The sequence below is a fragment of the Venturia canescens genome, chromosome 7 (genome assembly GCF_019457755.1).
Source record: "Venturia canescens isolate UGA chromosome 7, ASM1945775v1, whole genome shotgun sequence".
Lineage (NCBI taxonomy): Eukaryota > Metazoa > Arthropoda > Insecta > Hymenoptera > Ichneumonidae > Venturia > Venturia canescens.
The window spans coordinates 43,582-64,016 of record NC_057427.1 but is presented as its reverse complement, the minus strand read 5'-3'; the positions used below and the strand labels follow the sequence as shown (position 1 = coordinate 64,016).

The 20,435-nt window shown below is 44.7% G+C and overlaps 1 protein-coding gene across 3 annotated transcripts in view; it reads right to left on the bottom strand.

Annotated features, from left to right (window-relative positions):
• Nucleotides 1-498: 498 nt before the first annotated feature.
• Nucleotides 499-20,435, bottom strand: part of mgl (megalin) — a 49,619-nt gene continuing 29,682 nt past the window's right edge. For all 3 annotated transcript variants that reach the window (XM_043424753.1, XM_043424752.1, XM_043424754.1), the window contains exons 4-21: nucleotides 19,963-20,094; nucleotides 18,198-18,476; nucleotides 17,863-18,117; nucleotides 17,648-17,764; nucleotides 9,967-17,501; nucleotides 9,388-9,835; nucleotides 8,869-9,264; nucleotides 8,179-8,749; nucleotides 7,792-8,035; nucleotides 7,087-7,694; nucleotides 6,695-6,987; nucleotides 6,048-6,565; nucleotides 5,677-5,914; nucleotides 5,313-5,567; nucleotides 4,684-5,190; nucleotides 3,563-4,532; nucleotides 3,366-3,465; nucleotides 499-3,237 (exon numbers count right to left, since the gene is read on the bottom strand). In XM_043424753.1, the coding sequence (XP_043280688.1) occupies nucleotides 2,962-3,237; nucleotides 3,366-3,465; nucleotides 3,563-4,532; nucleotides 4,684-5,190; nucleotides 5,313-5,567; nucleotides 5,677-5,914; nucleotides 6,048-6,565; nucleotides 6,695-6,987; nucleotides 7,087-7,694; nucleotides 7,792-8,035; nucleotides 8,179-8,749; nucleotides 8,869-9,264; nucleotides 9,388-9,835; nucleotides 9,967-17,501; nucleotides 17,648-17,764; nucleotides 17,863-18,117; nucleotides 18,198-18,476; nucleotides 19,963-20,094 (13,742 nt within the window). In that variant the 3' untranslated portion in view covers nucleotides 499-2,961. The remainder of the gene's footprint in view (nucleotides 3,238-3,365; nucleotides 3,466-3,562; nucleotides 4,533-4,683; nucleotides 5,191-5,312; nucleotides 5,568-5,676; nucleotides 5,915-6,047; nucleotides 6,566-6,694; nucleotides 6,988-7,086; nucleotides 7,695-7,791; nucleotides 8,036-8,178; nucleotides 8,750-8,868; nucleotides 9,265-9,387; nucleotides 9,836-9,966; nucleotides 17,502-17,647; nucleotides 17,765-17,862; nucleotides 18,118-18,197; nucleotides 18,477-19,962; nucleotides 20,095-20,435) is intronic.

Here is a 20,435-nt window from a genome sequence, read left to right as displayed (position 1 = left end):
GAATCGAATGCATATTTACCATACAAACAGCAGTACAATTTTTGAAAAATAGAATCATATGCTATACAAAGTCTTTCCATATGAATTTTCGTATTTAAAAATATTATTTTTAAAGAAAAATATATTTTCAGCTTTTTGACTGACATCATCTTAAAGAGGCAAAAAATGGTAATTTTTTGATATTTATAAGGCTCGTTCTCGTGACCTTGAGCACTTAGAAAGTTGAAATTTGGTATTTGTGGATAGTTTGTAAGGTACTTCTAAGTACCCAAGTTTGAGCAAAATCGAAAGACCCCTCCCGAGAAATTGGGCAAAATCCAATGGATCTACTCATATATATCAATATATTTAACTCAATCCTTGATATATACCAACCAATGAGCCTGAAAAATTCAGCTTCGACGATAAAATTCCACACGTATCAACAACAATATCAAATATATATTTGGTCTGTATAAGATTTTGTATGGACGGGCGGGGGGTGGCGGCGGCGGTGGCTCAGGTTAATAGGCTTAAATTTTATTTACGGACGGCATCAGTTTGATATTTGCACAATATATTAACAAGTATTATCATTATTATTGCTCGTTATGTCAACATGATAGAAAAATACACAGAATATCGTATACTAATACGTATAGCGAATATTAGGACACACCAGAGCCCTGCCCGGTTCGTAGTCAATTGCAACGAAATATATTTCTGTACTAATATATTCGCTATCTATTTCGCGTAATCGAATGAATTACCATTTTACATGTTGATGGATAAAATTATACGTCAATCCTTATTGAAGCCCGTGAACGTTTCGCATCACTTTTTTTTTAAATTACCCCCTCTCGTTCGGATAGATGCAACAACGCTTTAATGTTCATTAACATTGAAACGTTGTCGGGCCTATTTATTAAACGTGTATATTTAAAAAAAGGTGCACTTGTCGATTGAATAGACGAACGGTTAATTTGTACAAAAAAACCTCGTGTCAATTCGGTTATCCCCGTAAAAATGTTATAATAAAGATGACTGGAAAAAGATTATCAGCTCGATTTACACGGTCGCAATCACAGTCATGATAAATTGTGTTAAAACGTTGTGCTAGAGAGTATACCTTTCGTGTATCTCGTAGATCGTGAAGAAAAACTCAAAACCTAAACGTACACAATCAGCACGTTGATGAGGTACCGAGCGGTGATATATTACTTATATATCCCCAATCCATATGACCTTTACATACAAGAGGTTTTTCTTATTTTATTTATATTTATAACATGATATATGATCGGTCTTTGTAACAACTTTAATCATAAATGAGTCTCAACGGAGCTTGCGGGGATGTAGTATTTTAAAACGCGATAATATACGCGACGGGGCCTGGCTTCTCATAATCTTGTTTGCGACGAGACATGATCGAGTCTAAAAGTCAACGTGTGCGTCGTCATTGCCCTGCTTCTTCTGTATTTAGCCGATTTTTCAAATATATATATATATACACGTATGTACGTATACACAAGCATGTGTCGAGAAATTCTTGGTCGGAATTTATTCGGCTCAGGTTATTTCGTGGATCTTACAAAGCTTATTCTCGATCCTCCGCACAGTCATGGCCAAAAAATTGCAACATTCACTTTCTCGAGGGTCCAGTTTTCCTTTCAAAAACTCAATTCATAACTAACAAACATTTTTCCATTGGAAATTAAAAGAATGTTTATATCGACTAATAACAACAATAATAATAATAATAATAATAATAATAACAACAACAATATCGTTTGAATTTCATTGGAAGATTCAACAGTAGATACAAATAGTACATTACGATAAGTGTGACTTAAGCTGCCTATTATTGCACGGCGTGAAGTTAGCGCCCGAGCGTACAGCGAGGGTGCTAAACGCCGTGCTATAATAGAGCAGCTTAATTCACGAGTATCGTATACTATTTTATAGCACCGCATGACCTAAACCCGCATTTTAGCCACGCTTTTTTTTGCGGGTTTAGGTCATGCGGTGCTATAAAATAGTATACGATACTCGTGAATTAAGCTGCTCTATTATAGCACGGTGTTTAGCACCCTCGCTATACGCTCGGGCGCTAACTTCACGCCGTGCAATAATAGGCAGCTTAAGTCACACGTATCGTAATGTACTATTATAGCCCGTATGACATGAGTTTAGGTCATGCGGTACTATAAAATCAATAATATGGGGAAGACACGACAAAAAAACCAATGAATGCATGCGTTTTTTTTACCACGACCGTACGTTTTAAATAGCTTTACCGTGCGCACACATTCACAATTTTATACATCGCATAAAGGGATTAACGGTGTAATATAAAGATAATGAAATAAAAAATAGACTGCACCATCGCTGCGCCTCCGAGCGGACTGCATGGTCAGGGCTAGGAAAATTAAGGATACAAAAGATTGGAATGCGTTGCGTCTTTATGGTACACGGATAACATGAATATAAATTCGCAGTCATTATATTTACAAGACTTACAAATCGTATCTAAAAAAAAAAAGAAAAGAAAAGTTGAAGAAAGAAATAAGAATAAAAACAAACAAACGAAAAATGACACAAAATAATGAATCGTACTTATTGCAATTTTTTAAGCTTGTAATCTTATATATGTGGCGGCTCGGTCCACTCTCAATTCGTGGGACGAAAATTATTCAACCGGGGTTGATATTTATTTGCTTATTCTCTCCGTGCATGAAAAAAATTGAAAATATCACTGTCCCTATGATTTTTTTGTAGAAAAAAATTCAATATATTATATAATCTCTAATATTTTTTTCTCTTCCCCCCGCCGTGGTTGTTAATGCTCCCAGATTTTTTCGATTTCGGAATTTCATGCATCCACCGTTCGCGCATATTTTTCTTTGCACGGCCTTCACACCCTACTACGCATGTTTTGGGTAAAGGAAGAGCCGGGAGGAAGGTTAATTTGTATAATATTTTCTAACATTCCGATTTATCCTCCTCGACGAGATGCTGGGTATCTTTGCCCGAATCAATCGGCGTTGGGTCCAACTCTCGTCTTTTCAAATGTATCTGCGGTGGCTCTTTGTGCTGAACGCTCGATGGTTTCATTTCAGCTGGTACCTCGTATATCGAACTACCGCTTGTACCATTCGTCGTACCAGTCTCCATATTGACCGCGTCGTACATCGGATTACTAAAGTCACGATTCTTGTCGCTAACATCACCAAGATTGTACTCGACGTCCAGTGGTTCCTACCATTATTTAATTAAAATCCAAAATATTTCTCGTTAATTTCCTCTAATACTGTGAATTCATAGAAGGAATAGAAGGCGCGATGCGAATGCGAATACAATAAAAAATAGTTTAATTTCTTGCTTACCATTCGCTCGTGCGTTGAACCACCGAATTCGACGTTGCTACCCTGTCTGAAGGAAACGCTCTGGGCTCCGGTCAATCCACCGAGGCCACCAGTTTTACCGCTATAGAAAAAAAATAAATTTTTAGTACGTCTATAACTCGTTGAAGGCGCCGGGGGTTCATTGGGGAAGAGAAAAAAAAGATGCTGCAACAACTTACAAGGGACGTTTCTTGAATACCAGAATAATGGCAGCAGCAGCGAGGAGAACGAGAATGGAAACGACGATAGGTATGACGATGGCTGCGGTCGTACCACCAAATTTGTTGCTTTCATAATTAAACTCGCAGTGTTCTCCGTGGGTGATATCAGGACATACGCAAAACAATTGACCGTTCGAGTTAGTTTCGCAGTGTCCCCCGTTTTGGCAGAGGCATATTCTGGGAGCCGGTCGTGCTCTTTCGTCGGGTGCATCGCAGATGCGTTCGCTAGTGTGCGGATTGTGTCCGCCGACGCTGTCGGGACACAGACATCGGTAACCGGCTGGAATAGCAACGCACAAGTGGGTACAACGATCGCTACGACAGGGATCGCGCAAAGTAGTGTTGTAACGCATCGGATGATAAACTTTAACGCCACCGGGACCGAGAATGTCCTTGATAAGAATTTGTGGCACACCACGTCCGAATTTGTCCTGTCTGATGAGTTCACCAGAAAATTTAGTTATCCAGTAGATATTATTTTCGAAAATATCGAGAGAAACCGGATGTTGCAAATTTTCGCCCTGCAGTACGATTTTACGATTGGAACCGTCGTGTTCGATCGACTCGATCGTATTGAATTTACTGTCGGTCCAATAAATCGTATGATCCATCGAATAATCGATCGCCAATGAGGACGGTTTGCCCAAACGCTCCATTACCAACGCTTTCCTCTTGCTCCCGTCCATCCATGATATTTCAATCTTTGGCTGTGTTCCGGCATCAGCCCAGACCAAACGACCCAATTGCGGATCCACCGCTATAGCCGTTGGATTCTCCAGACCGAGGCTCATCAAACTTCTTCTGTAACGTCCGTCCGATTTTGATACCATTATACGTCCGTAAGGTCGCGTACCCGTCGGATCGATTTCCGTCCAATAAAGATTCTCCGAGATCCAATCCACAGCCAAGCTCGTTGGTGTCGAATCGCCTGTAATTTTATCATTATATATATTCGCGCATCATTATTATGCTCGGGACGGGCGCGCTATAAAACGTTTTGAAAAACACCAGGGATACCCCGCGCTATAGTAAAAAATTCGCTTCTCATAATTCGCGCATTAGATATTTATACTACTCACTCTTCATTTCGAGATCTTGAGAAAATCCGATTTTGACCTCTCCTTCGCGAGCGTTCAGCATGTACGACCGTTTGATCGTATTGTCGTGGGAATCGATCCAAAATATGTATTCCATTTTAGGATCAAAATCGACAGCTCGTACTCTCTTTTCGTCAGTCACGATACTGACTTGTTCCGCGTAATTCGGCAGGTAACCTCGTATTTCGGGACCGTTGGAAAATACAACGAGAGCTTTATCGTCGAAAACTCGACAAACGCCACTGTGATTGTCGACAAGTTGGAATCCATCGCGACAAGAGCACGAATAACCACCCTTCACGTTCGTACAGAGTTGCGTACAGTGATGACCTCCCGTTACACACTCGTCGATATCCTCGCAGTGTTTATTATCGTCGCGCGATATTATGTAACCCGGATAACAAGCGCATATGTAACCACCGTCCGTCACGTTTTGACAGTAGTGGGAACATCCGCCCCTCTGATGATCGGTGCAATGTTTGTGCGGATCTGTAAATTTCGATTGAATTTTCTTTAAACATGATCTTTCGCCTTCGACCTCCGACTCGGACGGCTCGGACGGCGCATGCATTTTCAACTTAATTTAAAAATGGGCAAACGAAAAAACTTACGGCAACCAAGTTCGTCCGATTCGTCCCCGCAGTCGTCCGAATAATCGCAAACCTTGCTTCTCTCGATGCATTTTTTATTGGCACACTGATACTCCTTTATCGGATCGCAAGGACGTATTCTCTTTGCGCACATCGTCAAATTATTTTCGTCCGATCCGTCTCCGCAATTGTCAATTCCATCGCAAAGCTGATATCTCGGTATGCAACGATGATTCAAACATTGGAATCTTCTTATCGGATCGCATGTGAAATTGGCTAAGGATAAAAGAAAATTTTCGAGTCAAATCGTAACCAATTGAGAACCGCATTGAAGAAAAAAAAAAAAGGGACGCGACGGCGGATAAGATTACTATATAATACTAACCGCACATGACAGGATTTTCATCGGAGGCATCGCTGCAATCGTCGCTACCGTCGCAACGATCCGAGAGAGATACGCAAAGAGTATTGTTACATTGGAAACGCGACTCGGGACAATAGCGTCCTCCGGGGTATCTCGGTGGGCATCCGATCTCGTCGCTGGCATCTCTGCAATCGCGAGAACCATCGCATCGCAGATAAGACGCGATGCAATGACCGGTGGCACACTGGAAACTGTCGTTCTGGAAAGAAGAAAAAAAAACAAAACACTTTTACAACAAGAATGATAGGAGAGATTTGTGGTAGATTATTGGGGGTGCTGGGACGACGATCGGATCGGAGCGATCGGTACGAGAGGAGAATGTAACAACGTACTTTGCAGACGAAAGTATGACAACCGATTTCGTCGCTATTATCACCGCAATCGTCCTCGTTGTCGCATCTCCATCTGGACGCAATACATTTGCCATTTCCGCAACGATATTCGGACCTTGAACAATCACGATATTTTCCTTTGCACACGGTCTCGGCTTCGTCACTTCCGTCGCCGCAATCGTCCGCGAAATCGCACAACCATTGGTTCGGTACGCATCGGTTATTGCCACATTTGAATTCAGCCTGAGGATCGCATTTCGGACAACTCTCTGGTAACTCGTCCGATCGATCCCGACAATCGTCTTTACCATCGCAAAATAGCCATTTTGGTATACAACGATAATTCGCGTGACCCGGACAACGCTGCCAACCGGTCGTACAGTTTCGCTGACGACATATGAACGCGGGCTCGTCACTGTCGTCACCGCAATCGTTATCGAAATCGCACATCCATACTTTTGGTATACATTTACCGTTGGTACAACTAAACTCTGTATTTTCATCGCAAGTACGATTATCTGTAACACGTTAAATGATATATTTGTGTGGTTAATTATTTGTTAAATGATATATTTGTGTGGTTAATCGATCATATAACAAATATTGGATAACGGATGGAAGAAAAATAATAATTGATTTGCACTCACGACAAATGGCAGGATCTTCGTCGCTTCCATCTTTGCAATCGGCATCACCATCGCATTTCCACGATGCGTGAATACAGCGACCGTTCGATTTGCACTTGAACTCAAGCTCGGCACACTCGTAAGAACAATTTTTTTCATCGCTGTTGTCGCCACAATCGTCACCACCGTCGCAAACCGTCGAGCTTGGTGTACAATTACCGTTAGCGCATTGAAAGGCACCAGGGCGACATACGCGCGCTGGACACTCGGACGATTCGTCCGTTCCGTCTTTGCAATCCTTTTCACCGTCGCATCTACGCATAATAAATCGAAGGATAAACGAGTGAACAATACTTAATAATAAGTATAATAGGTATAATATAGGATTATGGATGACGGGGATTTTTACGAACTTCCAGAACCAAGGGATACACATCTCGTCGGGTGGTCCGCAACGATGCTGGCCCTCGGTGCAATTGGCTATGCATGTTTTGCCATCATTATCCAATACGAATTGATTAGGACAAACGCATTTATAAGATGTTACGCCGGGTTGTCCGTAGCCCTCAAGGAGATAAGAACTCGCTGGTGGCGCGATTAGACAGAGATGCGAACAACCACCGTTATTCTGGGCGCAAGGATTCGGATAAGGGCGTTGCCTGAGCGGATGATAGGCATGGATGTCGTACGGGCGATGCGTCGTATTACGTAAAATTCGCAAATTTTCACCCGAAAATTTGTCAGCTTTACTGATCGCTTTGAGATTCCAATCGGTCCAATAAATCGAATCGTCGAAGACGGTTATCGCAAAGACGTGAGGTACCGATGCACCCGAAAGTACGATCCTACGGTGATGTCCCTCGAGATCGGCAAACGCGATATAATCGAGATGAGCATCCGCCCAAAATATTTTATCGGTGAAATAATCGATCGTCAGAGCGTTCGGCCATGCTATGTCATCTTCCCATGTGAGTATTTGCGTTAAATTGCTTCCATCCATACCCATTTTTCCAATATAAGCCTGCTCCGGTCAACATACAATTTAACATTTTTTTAACGCGCTTTTATACGAGAAAATACGAGGAATAAATAATATTAAGTATATCAGGTATTATTACCTGGAGATGCCACGAAGTAAAGTACAAGTATCCGGTGCCTGGGTGAACAACGACAGCGCGTGGATCGGCAATACCGCTTTGAAGCGTTTTCCTGTTTGATCCATCGAGTTCAGAGACGTCCAAATGTTTAGCATGCCTATCGAGCCAATAAAGCTTATGGGCAACCCAATCGATCGCGATGCCTTCCAAGCCGAGGCTATCGTGGCGGATAACGATCTCCTTATCACCACCGGCCAACGGAGCTCTGTAAATATATCAATGTTTAATCAATCATCATCATCATCATTATATATTAAAAAACAACGTCGTTCTCCTTACGTATTTCATGCATAAGGAGAATAATAATTAATAGTGGCAATGAGTGGCAGCCTGTAAATGTAATTTTACCTGTAAATCATTTTGGCTGTTACGTCACAGAAATACAACATTTGACTGGCATAGTGGGCATCTAGAGCAACAACGTTTATGAGATCTTGGTGCATGACGTTGTATCTCGATGCATCGATCGACATGTTTCTGACGTAATATTTGTTGGTAAATATGATCCACGGTTCGATGTTATCTCGTCGTTTGCATGTATGCTCATCGGCAGCTCGTTCGTACCAATCCTCGTTGCATTTGCAATAATAGCTACCAGGCGTATTTTCGCAGTGTTGACTACAAACTTGCGGGCTCTCTATACACTCGTCGATATCCATACAAGCTTTGCCGTCATCGAGTAATTTATAGCCTGGGTTGCATGCGCAATAATAACTCGTAGGTGTGTCGACGCATCTGTGACCGCATTGATTGAGCTCCGTCCGTAGACACTCGTCGACGTTGCAATGAGCCGGTTCGTCGCTCTCGTCCGCGCAATCCGGAATCTTGTTGCACACCAATTGTTGATCGATGCACGCACCGTTCGCGCATTGAAATTCATTCGGATTCGGGCACGTGTTCGTTGTTTTACCTTTCGCAGCTACGACGAAAATTTCAAACTTTAACCATCGCTGCGACAACTCGCGCGACAACTCACTCGTATTTCGAATGTGTATAATATTGATAGATAAAAAAAAAATGATGGTGTATACTACTCACGACATCCGACCTCGTCGGAACGATCGCCGCAATCATCCTGTCCGTCGCAGTGGAATTGTTTCCGGATACACTTGAAATTCTGACAAGTGAATTCCTGACTCGTGCATACTTTGTACTGGTTGTTACAAAACTTTCCTTCGTCGCTGCCGTCACCGCAATCGTTGTCGTGATCGCATAGCCACTTGCGATTCAGACAACGTCCATTGTTGCACGTAAATTGATTGTCAGCGCATGGTATAGGAGGTGGACAATGATGGAGCGTAACGTTTTCATCGGCCCCGTCTACGCAATCGGGATCTCCGTCGCAGAGCCATTTTTTTGGTATACATTGAGCGCGACTCCAAACTTTGTTTGCCGTGCAAGTGAATTCGGTCTCTTCGTCGCACTTCCGGTCGTCTGATTAACAATAAGATAATAATACACAAAAATCAGGCTTTTCTTTAATTCGATAGATTCGTCAGAGACGCTCGCACACATCTAACGTAACGGTAAAATACACACAAAAGTTAATTAGCTTACTACACTGATGACGCTCGTCCTCGTCGGAATTATCCAAACAATCGTTATCACCGTCGCAAATATAAATTCTCGGGATACAATTGCCATTGTCACACGTAAACAAATCACCAAAACATGTACGTCCTTCGGATTGGCAATAACCGGGTGGTTCGTCGCTTCCGTCGAGACAATCGTCGTCACCGTCGCAATACCAAGTTGCCGGTATGCATCGATGATTCGGACAACGGAAACTGTTCTGAGGACAGGTTCTTTGGGCGCAATGTAAAGGATTCTCGTCGCTGTTGTCACCGCAATCGTTGTCACCGTCGCACAACCAATACGGTTCGACGCAAATATTCGTCGAATCGCATTGCAAATGATTCGGCGGGCAAGTATGATTTTTGGGACAACGCTCGTGACTCTCGTCCGAAGTGATATTATCTTTGCAATCGTTAACGCCGTTGCATACCTGCAATAAAAATAAAAATAAAAATAACAATAACAATAACAATAATAATAATAACGAATAAATGAGAGAAAACGGGGAGCGGACGCGAGGATAAAAACAAACATATGTTACAAGGATATTTGTTAATTAACCTGTATTTGGGGTATGCATCGATAATTGGCACAGGTGAATTCACCGTCCGCGCAAGGTGGATAAATGCAGCCTTCCTCGTCGCTGCCGTCCTTGCAATCGTTCTCATGATCGCACTTCCATGTTTTGAAGATGCAACGACCGTTGTTGCAACGGAATTCGTTGGTACTGCAAGAATGATAAGCGCAATAGTTGGTATCCTCGTCGGATCCATCACCGCAATCGTCGTCACCGTCGCAAGCCCACATTCGTGATATACAGCGTCCGTTGCGACACGCAAATCTGTTTGATGCGCACGTTACGTTTTTCGGTACGCACATACGATCCTCGTTTACCAAGCGACTATAGTCATCGCACTTGCATTCGGCGGTATTGTTCGGGCCCGGATGACAGGACTGATCGCACCCACCGTTGCTGATGTTGCAAGGATTCGCTTTGCAAATTTGTCGATCGGCCGAGAATACGTGAAGATCACGAGGCGAATCCTCAAGCCTCTTGACCAATTCAACTTTATCCGCTCCGGTGAATTTTTCAGCCCGGTAAACACCCCTAAGTTGAAGATCAGTCCAATAAATGTGCTCCCGGTATACCGTTATAGCGAACGGATAAATGGTCGCGCTTACGAGAATCTCACGATTATTTCCGTCAAGATCGGACCGCTCGATCTTCTCCCGTACGGCGTCGGTCCAATAAAGCATTCGGTCATCGTAATCGATCGCCAATCCGCTCGGTTGTGACAAATTTTTCTCAATTATCGCTTTCTTCAACGATCCGGCCATCGTCGTGCGGAATATTTTGCCGGAAGTCCCGAAGCGACCCCAATCGGTGTAATAGAGATAACCGTAACAGGGATCGACGACGATGGCGCGCGGTCGGTCAACGCGGGCGATCATCACCAAATCCGAACCGTCGATGTTCATCGCGTAAATACTGTTGTTCGACGAATCCGTCCAGTATACCTTTTTCTGGGTCCAATCGTACGAGATACCCTCCGGATTGATACCCTTACTTATCAACGTATGCATGTCCCCCCCGGTTGACGGATTATCGGCGCGCATCCAGCCTATTTTGGTCCACGGTCTTATCTGTGTGAAGAACAATTTTTTATCCTCGTAATCAAAGTCAACGCCGACGACGTTGGTCAAATTGCCGACCGGCTTGAACGGTAAATTCGTCGAGCGCGGATCCAAATTAATAGCTCGTATCTCGGTTCTCGTCGCAAACACCAAATACTCGTCAACGTTGTCGCATTTGCGCCGATCGGCCGATAATTTACCGGTCGCGCATTCGCATCTCGCATCCGTCTCTCCTGTATAAGCGAAACATAGCTGCTCGCATCCGCCGTTCGGTATTTTAACGCACGGATTTTCCGGATCGATCGGTTGATTGTTCTTATCGAAGATTGCGATGTCACGGAGCTTCGGTAAATTGGTACGGAGCCGGGTCGGGAGGCTCGTGTCACCGGGTGATTTGCTACTCTTGAATATCGTCATGAGATTCCTATCGACCCAATAAACTTCCGAGCCAAAAACCGCGATACCCATCGGATTCGGAAGATTTCTCCTAATAATCTGCCGGTTACCGCCCAACCAGGATACCTTTTGTATCATATCGAGCTTCGAATCGACCCAATAAACGTCGTGAGTCCCTGGATCAATAGTAATATCACGAGGTGTACTGATACCGGCGGTAACCATCGGAGTCCAATTGCTCCCGTCGAGATTGGCACGCCCGATTCTAGGATACTGACCGTAATCGATCCAATATAAAATTCTCTTTATCGGATTTACCGCGAGTTCGCGCGGCGTGTCAGCCGTAGTTTTAACTAAAACTTTACGATTACTACCGTCGATGCGGCAAACCTCGACGTAATTGTCGTGCGGGAATACATTCGAGAAGTAAAGATTACCGGCGATCCAATCGATCGTCAAACCCCGTATACCGTTCGATCCTATACCGCTTTTAACGACAGCGCTGAGCTCGCTACCGTTCGGACGTATTCTGTAAATGCCGTTCCAAACGTCCCGATTGAATTCCACCCAGTATATCCAATTATTCGCGTAATCAACGTCGACGTGAAGTATGTGATGACCGATACCTGATATCGGTATCATCGCCTCTTTCGCATCATCCAGACTGTAGCCACGAGCAACGTCCAGTTGCGAGACTACGGCGAACGTCTTGAATGCCTCGCACTTTGTGTCGCCGATCTTTTTGTATTCCATACCGCAGGCGCAAACCCGCCTACCTCCCGACGATGGTAAACATATTTGTTCGCAACCGCCGTTCATCAACAGACACGGATGTAATCCGCTCACCCGTTTCTTGTATATTACCATTGTTTTTAGGCTCGAATCATTGTCAACGATGCTCATAGGATTCTTACCGTCCGGCAAATCGACCCTCTCGATCTTGTCGTATCTTGGATCAAGATAATATAGCTTGGAGTCGTGAACTGCCAGGGCTCTTGGCAACGATATACCGTTAACCTCGGACAATATCGTTCTCACGTTTTGACCGTCGGTCGTCATGCTTTTTATGAAACTCGGATATTGACAGCTGAAGTATATCATTTTGTTTGGTATGTCTATCGCAATAGCCTCGGGTAAATTAACGTTTTCGGCGAGTATAAGAGACTCGCTACCGTCCATGTTGACGCGGGCTATTTTAACCGGTACGCCGAAGCCGCCCTCGTCGATCCAGAATATATGTCCCTCGATGGGATCGAGGCACATTGATTTTGGCTTGGCTACGGAAGTTTTGTTACCGTCGTTCGCGATAACGATCGTACGGTAGCGCGCCCTCCTTTCACCAACTTGGTCGACCTTTATCGCCTCGATGTTGGAGGCAAATTTGTTACCGATGAACAGATTTCTACCGAGCCAATCGAACGCCATTGTCGAGGGTGATCCAACGATTCCGGTGTCACCGGACGGATTCGGGAATTCGGTTCGATTACCGCCCTCATAAAGAATCGTATATATCGTACCGTTCTCGTCGTCACCGTCCTTCTGCTGTAACCAATATATCGTACGATCACGCCTGTCGTAATCGATAACCGTACCCCCGTCAACGCCGACCACCGGCCATATGTAGCCGGCCCTGTTGTCGCTGGGTCTCAACGAAACATCGACTATCTGGGATCCTCGAAGTACCATGAGGAAGGGCGTTTCCTCCTCGGTGCAATGACCGCTCGTAGTCGATAACTTCCATCCGGCGTAGCATTTGCACGAATAACCCCTCGGATCGCTCGGTGAGAGTAGACAAACGTGCTCGCACGAGGCGTTACCGCACGGATTCGGTGTTATACGCTGTAACACCGGATGATGCACGTGTATCGACAACGGTTGCGATATAAGATGCGACACTACCGTTTGATTGGTCCCACGAAATTTGTGTGCCGATACAACGCGGTTCAATTGTCTGTCCGTCCAATACATAATATCCTCGAAGAGGGTCAGAGAATGCGGATGAAGGAGATAATGCGAGCTCGCTAAAACTTGAACCCTCCCGGTACCGTCGTACAAGCACGTATCGATAAAGTCGAGCTTACTGTCGGCAAAGTATACCCTCCTGTTGGCAATATCGAGAGCCAGCCCATTCGGCCAATAGATCTTTGTGCTTATGATCGTCGAACGATTCGTACCGTCCATACCGATCCTCTCGATACGGGGATTCTCTCCCCAGTCGGTCCAGAATAACCATCGGGCACCGGGACCCGGATCGAGGCACATACCCCTCGGCTGCGTTATGTTCTCCTTCACCAGTACCATTCTATTGTGTCCCGTCTCATCCGCTACCTCGATTGTATTCAATTTCGAATCGAGCCAATATAGCTTCTTGTTTATCCAATCGTAAGCGAGACCCTCGACGAGATCGAGACCGCTCGATACGACGTCCCGAGGCTCACCCCCTCTCTCCAACCGCGATATCTTTTTCAGCTTCATGTCCGACCAAAATATCGTACCGGTGTGCATGTTACTAGCGGTCGCCACTACGTTCTCAACGTTTATCGGTACCCTCTCAAGCGCTTGCTCCTCAAGATCGGCAACCAGTATTGTGTGTCTGTTCGATATTATGAGAAATGCCGCGCTGTGGTTGTAAGCCTTGCACGTTCTGTTGTCGAGCCCGAGGCTGTAACCCTCGACGCAGCTACACGCGAAGCTACCTTTTTCGTTGGTACACGTTTGCGAGCATCGTCCGGGTGGATCGCACTCGTTCAAATCCTGACACGTGAATCCATCCTCGGTGAGCTCTTCACCCTCGGGACATATGCATTGAGCTCCCAGGGGTGTTTTTATACAATCGTTGCTGCACAAACCGCCGCGATGCATGCACTCGGCAAGATCACAACCGGGACCCTCGTCAGACCCGTTCGGACAATCTATATTACCGTCGCAAACGCTCGTCCCGTTTACGCATCGATCGCTCACACCCGGACATTTCCATTGATGGGACGACGGACACTTGAACGGTGGTGGTCCGCACGCGTGTAAAATCGGATCCTCGTCGGAACCGTCGCCGCAGTCGTCTTTACCGTCGCAAATATAAGTTTTAAATACGCAAGGTTTGTCGTCAATTGGTGCTTTACACTGAAAGTAACCGGGCTCGCACGTATTGCCGCCGCCACCGGCCCCGTTGCCGCTCGACGACGACGACGACGACGACGACGAACAAAACTCGGGCTCGTCCGATTTATCGTGACAATCGAATACCCGATCGCAATACCAATTCTTTGGTATGCAAACGCCGGAGCTCGCGCACTGAAACTGTAATTCAGGATTACACTCGTCGGGTGCCAATTTCGGGCAACCGATCTCGTCGCTACCGTCGTTACAATCGGACAAACCGTCGCACTTGTAAGAATCGGTTATACAAGTTTTACGATCGTGACAAGTGAATTGGGTGCTCAAACAGGTTACCGGTGGACAATCCTTCTCGTCCTGAAGATCGAAACAATCGTTGTCACCGTCGCATACCCAAGATTGGGGTATACAATTGCCTGATTTCGGGCAAGTAAATTGAAAATAGGCGCAAGTTTTTGCAGCGCAAAAGGCACCCTCGTCCGAGCCGTCGCCGCAATCGTTCTCCGAATCGCATTTCCACGACGATGGAATACATCGCGCATTGTCGCACGTGAATTGACTTGCGCTGCAAGTTACATTAGGACAACCGGCTTCGTCGCTGTAATCACCGCAATCGTTTTCGGAATCGCAACGGAAATTGGCCGGCACGCATCTACCGGATTTACACTGAAACTCGTTGGTACCGCAAGTCGGTTTCGTGCAATTTTGCATCTCGTCGCTGTTGTCGAGACAATCGTCGTCGCCGTCGCAGACCCACGAGTGCGGGACGCAGCGTTGATTCGCACAAGTGAAATCCCACGCGTTTAGACAAGCTTGAACCGGTGGTTCCGAGAGCGGATCGGATGTACAAGCAACACCACCGTCGTCGGTGGTAAGTCTCTCGCCGTACGGACAACCGCATACCCGGCTCAACGTTCTTACTCCGCCACCGCGATTGCTCGTATTATTTATATTTTGGGGAATTGCGAAACAGAGCTTTTCGCATCCACCGTTGTTTATCGAGCACGGATGTTTCGTCGTAACAACCTGTATATCCCGGCTGAAAATTTTAACACCGTACAACCGATTGGTAGCTGGTTCTCGTACGAGAATACTCTCCTGCTCGCCGGTCTCCTTGCTCATACGTATTATAGCGTCGAGCCTCCAATCCGTAATGTACATCCATTCTTCGTATATCGCTATTGAAAACGGATGCTTTATTAAACGAGAATTAACCGTTTTGACATCGCCACCATCGAGATTCGAGTGTTGCACGTGATCCAATAAAGCGTCGCACCAGTATAAACGATCCTTGGAGAAATCAATCGCCAATCCATTCGGCCAGCCGAGAGTCAAATTTTTAAATACGACGAGATTCGAGCCATCCGCGTGTGCCCTGCTTATATTCGCCGGGCGATCCCATTCGGAGAAAAAAATATAACCGTGATTCGGATGAATAACTATGGCCCTCGGCCTCTTGAGATTTTTTAGCAACGTTCTCCGATACGTTACGTTTCTCGTGCTCAAAACGTTGAGGGTACCTTTACGCGAATCGATGTAGTAAAGATTTTTCGCTGCCCAATCGACCGCCAAACCCTCAACTCCCTCGTTCTGGCTGGCAAGTACTATTTCCCTGCCCGTACCATTCTGCTGAACCCGATAAATAACGTCCTGAAGTACATCGCTGTAATATATAAATTGATCATGGGCGTCGTAATCAAGGCCGACCAGTCTAGCTCTCCTCGATACGACCGGAAGTATCGCGTCGCTGAAACCCTCCATTACGGGATCGAGTACTCTCCCTTTGATAAAACGTTGCTGCGAGTACATGAGAAATTCTTGTACGAGATTGCAATTACGCAAATCCGTGGACAATCTCCAACCGATGTTGCAAGCGCAACGATAACCGAGGCCGCTTTCCCGTCCACCCGCCGCCGTTACTATGCACATGTGTTGACATCCGCCGTTGTTATTTCCGCAAGGATTCTTCACGTTACCGGTCACGGCAGTCGTCATTTGGATCAGCGGATGAAGAATCTTTACCGCTTTGGTGTCGCGTATCTTGAACAACGTTTTTATCGAGTATTCACCCTCGGTCTTGTCCATACTCAGAAGCGCCTGTTTCGTTATGTCCGACCAATAAACCCGGTTCTCGAAGACGGCCAGTCTCACCGGTGCTGGAAGTTGCAAGCTTCGAAGTACCATTTGTCTCTTGGCACCGTTGTAATCAGCGGTCTCTATGTATTCCAGCAGAGAATTGCACCAATATATTCTTTTCGCCGCTATGTCGACCGTTATACCAACGACGTTGTAAGCAGCCTCCGATATTACCGGTATCGTCCATGTTCCATCCATATTTGCTCGCAATATTTGTTTACTATCGGCTATGAACATGAGACCAACCGTTGGATCGAGGGCAATATCCGTTGGATTCGTCAAATTCGAATCGAGGGCTATACCATGAAAGCGTCCGTCCAATTCGAAAACATCGATCTTTTGTACCATCGAGTCGACTACGTAAAGTTTCAGACCGACGAAATCTACCGCTATCGAGACCGGTGACCAAGCACCCGGCAACGATATATCGACGTCCGGTGATTCTCCTCCTCCTCCTCCTCCTCCTCCTCCTCCTCCTCCTCCCACTCCATCCCCGGCAGCGTGTTTCGACAATGACTGCGAATGTATCTTTCGAGTCTTTACGTCGCTCCAATAAAGTACTCCGCTCGAGTACAAATAATCCAATCCGCTCGCTCCCGTTGTGTTTGCTATTATCTGACGATTCTCACCCGTCGCATCGATCCGCCAGATGGCACTACCTTGAGCCAACAAGATTTCCATTGCCGGGGCGTTGAACGCTCGACACTTGTTACGCCCGTGCAACGCGTAACCCTCCGCGCACGAACATTTGTACGAACCATCCGTGTTTTCACAGAGCTGCTCGCAGAAACCCCATTCGGAACACTCGTCTCTGTCTGAAAATAAATCAACACCACCAACAACGTCCCCCTCTTTACATGGTGTTACACAGTAGTAAGAATATCGCCGCCGGGATAATAGCATTATTTTATATATTAGCAGAGACAATAAAAAATGCTCTCCTCCTCCTTCTCCTCCTCACCTATACACTCGCTCGAATAGTTGGCCAAAATTCGTCCCTCCGGACAATAACACATTCCACCGGTCAACGAAGCCTGACATTTGTACTGGCAAGCGAGACTATCGCACTTGTTCGTAGCTGTAATAAAAAATCATAACGCGCAGTAAGTATTTGAATTTCGAGTCTAAGCGGCGGCTGCGACCGCGCGGCATACTATATTTTTCGTTAAAACTCACAACACTCGTTGTCCTCGTCGGCACCTCCGGGACAATCCGGTTTCCCATCGCAGACCTGTGATCTAGGTATACACGTTGTTTTTCCATCGGGACCATCCTTCGGACAGGTAAATTTATCCGTAGTACATGGGCTGGTGTGACACGAAGTTTCGTCCGATCCGTCTCGACAATCGTCATAACCGTCACAACGGAACGCCTCGGGTATGCAAAGTGCATTTGTGCATCTAAATTGATTGCTCGAACACAGCGGAAAGCCTGTTGTTCAATTAAATTATAATATTATTATTATTATTATCATCATGACCAACTCGGCCGCATCTTATTTATTTACGTACTGCAATATTCCTCGTCGCTGTTGTCCCCGCAATCATCCCGATGATTACATCGCGCCGATTGTTCGATACACCGCTGAGTCGAGTGACATCTGAATTGGTCGAGTCTGCAGGCTGCCCTCACACCGGTACCGCAACCCTCTTCGTCTTTTCCATTTCTACAGTCGAGATAACCGTCGCATCTCTTTTGCTTTGGTATACAATGCTCGAGGTTCGTATTCGCGTCACCTTGTACTTTTGTTATACTGCACCGAAAGTCTTCCGGTTGACACTTTCTGTAAGCTAATAAAAAAACTCTCATTATTATAATCGAAAAATTCGATAAATTTTTTCATCGAGTTCACAAACTGCTGCCACAATAGCGCATCTTTATGCTCGCGCGATCGGCACAAATTATTTCATCAACAAATAACAATTTTCCTGAGCTTCGAATAATTATTCGTTCAATTGAAATATCATTTTATAGTTATACTACATATACAGTTTTACCTCAACAAGTGCGGAAAAAAATATTACGAGTAACGTGATTTATCTTGGCAGAGACAATCGCGCGTATGTCACTCGATCACTCGCGATTACAACAACCATTTTTTATATATAATATTCATCGCATAACTAATTATATATGTTGATGCATGCATGATTATGTTTGTGAACGGCAATGTTTTTTTTTCTCTCTTAAATACTATATTCGTGTCACGTTCGCAGTTCCAAACAGCCATGTACTCCACCTCCCCCGCCATACTTCTCGCTCGCTTGTGCGACGTATTTTCTCATTGTACTGAAAATTGTAAATAATCCGTCTTATTAGCGGCGATTCGTCCTTCTTCTATGTACGCGCACTTGTATCCTTTCGTCAATCGCCCGCGGGACTGATTGATCTCAATCGAAACGAGCGATCTTATAACTCGCCTGCGTAACCCTCCTCCCCAATTTTTACACACACACACACACACATGCACACACAAAGTGTAACAAAAAATTAATCAAATCGCATCTCATACCATTTCTCTTCTCACTTACAAAACGTCACAATTGATAAGGTTCAATATAATCTTGTTAATCTTGTTCATTAATTTCATTCGAGATTACGTATACGCATGAAAAATACAAGAGAATTTTCATATTTAAATTTGAGTTGATATTTGAGAATTTATCGAGAGAGAGAGAGAGAGAGAGAGAAAGAGAGATGAAATGCCGTGATTCCCTCGCAAAAATTTGACCGTTGGAAAAATCTGTTTTCATCTCGAGCTTACGATTCAAGGTTCTTAGTAGCCAATTTTCTAGGCTCCCGCCAGCTATAGCTTATATGATATATATTTCATATAATCTCAGAGAACAGTGGAAACGCGAAAGTCCGTCTCATTCTCCTGCGCATCATTCGTTCTCGTCGTCTGATGCACCGTTGTTTTTTATAACACCAAACAATTACTGACGTATTGGATAGCGAGTCTTTTTTTCTTTATGGATATATTCTTTACTTATTCCCGTTGCGCAATTAAACCGTTTCGAAATCCACGCAAATGCATATTATTTCGGACTCCATCGGATACATCAATTCGAATAATAACAATAATAATAAAACTCGGTCTGTATACGATCGAGAGCGCATGACAAATACTAATAAATAATCCAATTTTCATTACGGAATATTGATGGAACGATTTGAAATGAAACAAAATAAATTGCACAAACGACGACGCTCAAATGGCGTGAGAAAAAAAGCGCAAAATGTTACATGCATCAACAACATTTACGATCAACTCACTGCAACCGGCTTCGTCCGTGCCATCGACGCAATCGACCGTCATATCGCACCTCTGATACGCCGGCATACAGTATGATGTATTAAAGATGTATTGTTCACAGGAAAATTGACCGTTTTCACATTCCGGCGGTTCTGGAAGAGAAAAAAAAATATATATATGTCGGAGATCGAATAAAAGAAAGATAACTTCAAGTATAAGATGACGTGAAGTACGAAAATATAAAATAATAAACGACGCTTCAATGACAGAGTTAGTCGAGATTAGGAGTTTGACAGTTCGACATGTTTCTCCTCGACATATATATATATAGGGGAGACCGGGTCAAAACGGGATACCTAAGGAAATATTGAACTTTTCAGAAATTTGGGAAGCTCTGTCTATTTTTTATTCCTAAAAACTAAGAAATGTACTGGAATTTTGTTCAATTTTCAAAAAAAAAAAAAAAAATCCGAGGCAAAACGGGGTATCCTTC